This window comes from Haplochromis burtoni, unplaced genomic scaffold (genome assembly GCF_018398535.1).
Source record: "Haplochromis burtoni strain Fernald_Lab_line unplaced genomic scaffold, NCSU_Asbu1 Contig_130, whole genome shotgun sequence".
NCBI lineage: Eukaryota > Metazoa > Chordata > Actinopteri > Cichliformes > Cichlidae > Haplochromis > Haplochromis burtoni.
Window position 1 is genome coordinate 722,430 of NW_024582491.1, and position 7,878 is coordinate 730,307.

At 41.5% G+C, this 7,878-nt stretch overlaps 1 protein-coding gene across 4 annotated transcripts in view; it reads right to left on the bottom strand.

Annotated features, from left to right (window-relative positions):
- Positions 1 to 397: 397 nt before the first annotated feature.
- The window catches only part of ncalda (neurocalcin delta a), a 62,619-nt gene continuing 55,138 nt past the window's right edge, over positions 398 to 7,878 (bottom strand). For all 4 annotated transcript variants that reach the window (XM_005930180.3, XM_005930179.3, XM_005930178.3 and 1 more), the window contains 3 exons: positions 7,110 to 7,215; positions 6,044 to 6,163; positions 398 to 2,502 (listed from right to left, as the gene is read on the bottom strand). In XM_005930180.3, the coding sequence (XP_005930242.1) occupies positions 6,066 to 6,163; positions 7,110 to 7,215 (204 nt within the window). In that variant the 3' untranslated portion in view covers positions 398 to 2,502; positions 6,044 to 6,065. The remainder of the gene's footprint in view (positions 2,503 to 6,043; positions 6,164 to 7,109; positions 7,216 to 7,878) is intronic.

Below are 7,878 nucleotides of genomic sequence, written 5' to 3' on the forward strand. Positions count from 1 at the left end.
CAATTTACATATTAATGATCATGAAACTGACCCCGCAGCCCATTGTTAGTTGGTCATTATGCAAATGTACTGTTTATAATGTTGTGGAAACCTGCTGAGACTGAAGAAGTCACTTGGATAAGTGACAAAACTTTTCTCACACGTCCAGATGAACCAAATCAACTTTCTGGGATCTGTGGAACTGAAATGAGTGAAAAAGAAAAACTTTGAAAGAGCTTCAGAAAGTTTGGCTCCTTGGAAGGGAAATCTAAAGAGTGTTTTGTCAGACAATAACACCGTGACACAGTGTGGAGTGGGAGATTTTACAGTAGAAACTAATGCACTGGTCTGTGGTGGAGTGACTGTGACACAGTGTCTGCTCATCTTCCACATTTCTTGTCACTTATTAGCCAACATGTACACAGCTAGCAGTTTGTCTTTAATCATCTAATTCCACAATATTCCACAATTAAGCAAACACCACATGATTACTTGCACACAATATATTGTAAATTTAATTCTTGCCTTTGAATTTGACCCCAAAAGAAGAAAACAGAATCCTGTGTTCCAAATCTGTAGTCACTAAATACAATATACCATACAAAACCTACAAAATGCAACAATTACAAACATTTTGTTCAACGCTGAACAATTGTACAGTATAAATTTATACAATACTGTTTTTTTTTAATTTTATTTGGCACTTGACCACAAGATGCTTTCTTTACATTTTAACAGAAACGATCCACATGACAGCGTTTTTCTTAAAAAAAAAAAAAAAATCATAAAAAAATAATAAATGTGACACATTATGACAGTATCATTGCAGTAGTTGTGATTCTGTTTGTTGCTATGCATCTTTTTTCTCTTTACATAAAAAAACCAAACAGCAGTTATTAGCTTTTTCTAATTGGAACATGTTGCAGTTACTGAAATGGCTCGGCTGGGGCCTGGAGGAGGGCGGGGTTACATTCAGGGGTGGAGAAGTTTGGTTTTTCTCTTTTCAGGTTTTCTTTGAAAGCAGAGTGAAGAATAGAGAGACAAAGGAGAGGAGCACGGATTGAAATTATGATATTTATCCTGCGTGTGAGACTGTGGGGCCGCTGCTCACGGTGTGTCACGTGGCGCCGTGTTGGAGACACGATTGGATGGTGATTTAATGATGGAGCTCTCAGCTCTGATAGCTTAGTGCTTGTTTACAGTTGCCTCACTGATGTTGTGCAGGGAAGTCAACCTAAAGAGCTTCTTCTGTAAACCTACAGACGCGTCAGCTTTGTCGATCCACACTCGGTCAATAACACTGACGACACAGAAGCGAGCACAGGGCTGAATAGCGCTACCGTCTTGTTTGATATCCATAAACACACACTAAGAACACACACATGCGTGTAAGTCACATGCATATGTGCTATGTTAGTCTACCCCCCCCGTACCCGACAACTGGTTCAACATGCTGCCTTTAAAAACATCAAAAGTGAAGAAAAAGCGGTTTTGTTCTTCACGCAATTAAAAGAAAAAAAGGTTTGCATGCTCGATATCTCGCCACAGCTTAAATAAACAAAGATTTAAAAAAAAAATTATTATTATTATTTCACGACGTTTGTTCATTGAGCACTGAGCGCTCTGGACTACATGGGTTTGCTATACAAATGTAGAGATGCACTTTAAAATATCTACACGGTACTCAAATACTTGTTAAGACTACTTTTCTATTTCTGCCTTAAGCTAGCGCGCGGTGACGGCCTCTGCGTTGCCGCTGCGAAACACAGACAACGGAGCAGAGGGACGCTTTCTATCCTTCAGCGAGACCTCACAAAATGAAAACTACTGATCAGGGTGCTTATGCATAGTAGCGTAATATCACATGTTCTTGTTGGCCCAGCACAAAATATGAAACAAAGTCTATCAAGTCTGCAAAAAAAAAAAAAAAAATACACAAACACACGTACACACTCTCACAGTAGAAAAGAGGAAAGCGGTACTCGTTCCGAGTGAAGGACAAACTTCACAGGTCTTCTCTGCAGATAAAAATGATCTTGCCTACAGTACTAAACACCATCATCTCTCTCGTGGTCTTGTGCACACTCTGTCTATTATACAAGTTAGAGTGATGGAGGCTCTGTGCGGCCCTGGCCGGAGCCTGGGGGGTTACAGAGAGTCAAGCAAAGACACTGATACAGAGACTCCAGTTTATACTGCGTATGTACAACCTACTGTAAACCTTCTTTAAACTTGGAAATGCCTATAGGAGAACTGAGGAATGCAATTACAATCAGTGGGGTTTAATAACCTGATGGGACATCAGTCTTAGTTGGAGTTCGGAGGGTTTCGGATAAACGGCTTGACGGAGGGGTGTGGGAGGGCTGGGAAATTGGAGAGTGTAGCCCCTGTGGCCATCTCCTGTGTGAAAGTCCTCAGTGCACATTGAAAGGCCTGTCTTCTTCATCCTCATCATCCTGTCAATCTTCATCATCAGACTCTCCACAGTGGAGAGTTGTGGGCATTTAGCACCCCAAAGAAGCACTGTGGAGACACAAATGAAGATCAACAGTCACACACAGGTGCTGACATGTTCAAAATATGGAAGCGTTTTTGATCAACACTTCCAGGCTTCTTCCCACTTCTTCAACCATGTGTTGCAGGCTGGTGTTGTTACAGGTAATATAAAAGCAGTTGAGATGCAATCCCACGTTATCTCATATCTAAATTAAATCTCTAATCTTTTTCCCATTTTTCCTGGTTTGCTGACTGGAAACAAAATCCTACATACTTGAATATGCTATCACATTTTAGAGCAGATTACGCCAGGCTAGATTGGTAAGATTGCAGTCAATATTCTGTTAACCCTGCGAGGTGTAAGTGATCAGATGTGCTAGCCCTAATCCCACCCTGCAGCTGCGGAGAGCAGCACCAGCCACTGGTGGCAAACAGTGCTTTGCAATATTAAACTAACATAAATACCTGAACCCCCAAACTCTTTTGAGATTATCTACAATAAAACGCTGAATGTGTTTCAGAACATTTTTGCTTTTGTATGTATTACTTTACATAGTTGAGGCGTATCATTATCACATGATAAAATGTCTAAAAAGCTCCTGTTACAAACGTGTCCACAGCAGAGACAACATCAGCATGTCTATTACTGTTTGCATGAAACTCCTTATAACTGCGCTGTTACAGTTTGATGTTTGCACTTTCAACACAAGCTGAAACAGAGACTCAGCGAGGCTGCGTCTTGCTGCTAGCTCATCTTAAATTGGTCGTGTGACTTGGACGCGCCGTTTGATTCCAGAGGGTTACGTCGACTGAGAGCCTCTCGATCTGTTTATGACAGTGAATTAAAACAGAGCATTTAATTCTGTTTTAATTGAATTAAATATAATTACTACCAGATACATCTGCTAATTCATTTTCAGAACAGGCCGTACTCGCTCACGGTACATTTTGTGCTTCCTCGTGTTAACTTTCTCTCACTGGTCGTTTGTCGGTTCAGTTCTGTTTTGTACTGTGCTGAACTTGGACTGCTATTAACTGGCAACAACACAAGAGGCCAGAAGTTCAAAACAACAACAATAACAACAATAAGTGTGTTCTTCCACATGTGAACTCTTATTATGAAGGAGTAATGTGGGCCCTCACACATGCTTCACAACACGTTTCTAATGTTTTGCTGATAAGGCGAAGTGGAGGAGAGAACTTAACAGAGGATTCTTCTTAAGGGGCTTGAATTTCGTATTATACTTTTTTCTTGCAAACACACCTACCTATTCTAGCATTTACTTGCAAATTCAAAAGCCTGACTACAAAAATATTTGCGTGCTCTGCATTTATTGGGCGTCTTGTTATTGTTGGTGGCTGTGGGTGCCATAAATAGCTGCAGTCGTGTGCAATAGCTTGTTTTCTTAGTGTGAAGTGTTGTTTTTGCTTCTCGTTTGCAGCTTGAATATTTATCCCAGGTAGAACCCCCCCGTTGCTTTTTCCTTCGGTAGTTAGATCTCCGTTCATGGTTCCAGATTGAGACTAACGTGTTTCCTTCTCTCTGCTTCACGAGAGTCAAATTCCTTTTATCCTTTGATGTTGTTTAAATCAGTCTAATTAATTCAGTCTAATAACCTGAGGTGCAAACTGCAATCCAGTGATGAGAATAACGGCATGTCCACATCTATTCACAGCTAAAGATGGGAGAGGAAAAGGAGTCTGCGTATGGGTATCACCACAATCTCACAGGATGTAGACAGGATGCATTGTTTTTTTGCCCTTTGTTGGCACAACCAGTTTCAGTTCTGAGTCCAGAGCTTTGTTTATCAGTGTGCAGGATCTCTTTGGTCAATCCAACGCTCAGCTGGCACAAAAATGCCAGTTGTTTGACATTTATTTGAGCTAATGTATCACATTCATCTGTCAGTCACAGCCACAACTATTAAAATTTAAAGTTTTTTAAAGCAATGGATTTTTAAAATAGCATAGCATTTATATTTGCACACATTAACAGAATTATTTCCGAAAAAACAAAAATGATCACAACCAACATTATTAGTCCCCAGAATAAGTCAATCACTGGAACTCTGCACAGGAATGGACTGTGAGGTTGCAGACCAAGAAAAACTCCACTTCTGCAGAAGAGAACAACTTCAAGCCTGAGTCAAGTATGTTAAGGACAACACTGAGGAAGATTATGCTTACTGGAAACATCCGCTTTGGAAAGATGAGATGAAACTAGAGCTCTTTGGTAACACTCTTTGGGATGCTTCAGTGCATCTGGAACTGGGAATCCTTTCAATGTGGAAGGAATCATGAAGAAAGAAGCCTATGTGAAGATTTTCAGAGAAAACTTCAAGCAGTCACCAGCAAAACCGGGTCTGGGTCATCGCCAACGGCCCAAAGCACACATCACTCCTGATGAAGAACTACTTCCGGAAGACCAATGTGAACATTAATGGCTTTCTTGCACAAAGCCCATACTGAAAATCTGTGGGGTGAACTGAAGACCATGAAATATGGAGGAGCTTGAGAGATTCTCCAAAGAAGAATGTGCTGGGATTGCTCAGGAGACGTGTGTGAGGCTTGCTGGAAACTTCAACAAATAACTGTAGGCTGTCAAACAGCAAAAAGAGTTTTGATATATTTTAATTCATATTATCCAGGTGATTGAGAATAAAGTCTGCAGTGTTTTTTCTGTGCAAAATACATTTGGAAGAATCTTCCAACATCTTAAAGCTTTTAGCATGAAAAATTCTGTTCGGTTATGCTCTACAGCAGCTCTGTGAGAAAGGACGGCTGGGGAAACCTACAGAAATCATCATCAGCTGTCAGCTGCAGGGAAGAGTGCAGAGGTGATGATGACACGACAATGATTCTCACAGTGCTATACACAAACACTGAGAACTGCCAGGCTTCTCTTTCTCCACTGATTTCAACACACCACAACCTCATCTTGTGACACTCTGCTGTCAGATTGCTGTTGTAACTCATCTGTTGACTCACAGATCTCCTCTTCACATTATCTGATTCTTGGCTCTCGAAGTTACAGCTGACACCGGGAAGGTTTGTCTTGTAGTGCCGCAGGTCCTGCTGAAAGCTCAGAACCATCAAGACAGAAAAAAAGAGAGAGGTGCTCACAGAAACATTGTAGCTATCCTACACACGGGGGCTTTAAAAAGAAGAAGCTTCTTCTGAGCATCAGCACCTGCTCCAAAATACCAGGCCACCTCCTACAAAGTCTCTCATGTCAGTCCATGAATTACATGCAGCCACAAAGTCACTGACACTGTGGATGACCCATCCCACATCCTACACTGCGCACGCAGCCTCGGAATAGATTCCCTCCAGCAGACGTCTTCTCTGCCTGCAAGGCAAAACCGCTCGTAGGAGAAGTGCGTTTGTTCCTGAGCCCTCCACCGATCCGACCACACAGCAGCACCGTCAGCGCGAACAGCACGACTCTAAACTGAGTAGTTGGATCGGTGTTTCTTTTTTACACTCTCAAGTTTAAATTTACATTTAACTTAACTTTAACTTCAAAGACAGAGACAGAAGTGAATTTTACTGCTTAAAGGAGCCTTACAGGTTGTGTCGATGCCTCAGATTTAGAACTGTCCAGCACTGCTGGGGTCACACTGCAACAGGCGCACGATGGAGGGGTCGCTCTTTGCTCCTTTGATGAACTCTTCCAGAGACAGTTTGCCTGAAAAAAATCAGAACAGAAATGATCTTTTTATCATTCATATTTACGTCCACAGCATAAAGCTGAAGAAGAAAGAAGCATATATACCAAAACAGTGTGAGATAAAGTGCAACACACTGGTGAAGAAAATCCTCAAACAGGAAACGTTCCTGCATTTGTCTGGCAAGTGTGACTGTGTTGGGTCCATTAACATTTTAAGTGAGATTATAACAATTTCAGGGTTAATCTCTTATGCTTATTTGGTAGCATCTTTAGTTCAGAGGCTTTACAACATGAACGGTACATCCTAATATGTTCCACATCTCACCAAAAGGTGGCAGTGTTGAGACAGGTCCTCTCTTCTCTGATCACTAACAGACAGACTACAGCTATCTCCCCACGAGTTGCTCTCCACTTGTGATTCTCATTACAAGAAGTAAAAGACACTTCCATGCTTTAGTCATTGCGCTCTCTTCCTCTCGCATCATCTTGCTCCCATTTTTCTCCCTTTTCCTCTCCATCACTGCCCCACCCAGCACCATCATCCATCTTTCTCTTCCTCCTGCCTTATTTGTGCCTCTCCTGTGCTGAAGGATCACGACACAGAGCATTACTGATGCATCAGAGAGCTGCACAAGCATCCAAGTCTAACTGTGTGTGAATCTCAAGTGTGACGTATGTGAACGGTGCTGGCAGAGCAGAGCTTCTTCATCTCGTATTAAAGAAGACTTTGGTGACAGCTAATCAGGTGGTAGTTGGATGGAATCACTCAAACAACAAACTTTTCATCCAGAGTGATAAACATCCTAAAGCAATTATCAGTGAGAGAGATCAAAGATCAATACACAGGGAATAATAGACTTTGTGCACTTTATAAACTAGGCTGTGTGAAGTGTGGATAATTTCATGCTTTTATGCTGAAAGTTAAAACTACTGGAAGTAAATGCTACATCAGAGTACTTCTTACCGTCTCTGTTGGTGTCCATCTGCCTGAAGATCTTCTCTGTCCTCTTCTCAGGTGTCGACTCATCCTCGGGCATCTTCATCACGGACGACACCATCTTATATATCGCCTACAGAGAGACACACACACAGTAAGGTCAGATGAGCCGGGTATAATTTATGCCTTCAGCTGTAGAATCTCACACACATTTGAAAATGATTGCAGCTGACAGGCGTGATTCTTGCCGGCATTTTTCTATTGGTTGACACGACTTTTCATTGTCGCAGCAGATCTGCTGAAACCTCTTGTCTGCTTCTGCCTGCGTGTATCTTGCGTTATGTGATTGGAGATGTTTAGTGTCTTTTCAAAAACATTTACTGAATGCTTTATTGCTTATTTTCACTGCTGATTAAACAATGAACAGCTGAGTGTGAGGTCTGTTTTGCAGGCTGTAGATAATGTATGGCAAAAGGAGGGATTCCTGACGCAGTCCATGTGCTGAAGATTTTGACCTGTTCAGTTTTGTAAGAGATCGTCTATTCTATTTTTGTAACTAGGAGACTTTCTGGGTCATTATAAAAACTCTACTACAAAACTACAGTTGAATAGCTCACCTGCTCTCTCTCTCTCCCTGCTTTTTTAAAGGTTACCACATTTGCAACTACATAATCTTACTTTTGGACACCACTAGAGTAGCTTTGCATAATTCGCAGTTCATAATAATGCTTATTTAAACTAAACATTGTGATTGGCTGTCCCTCGCACATATACCCCCTGGTTTGTCCATCCATTC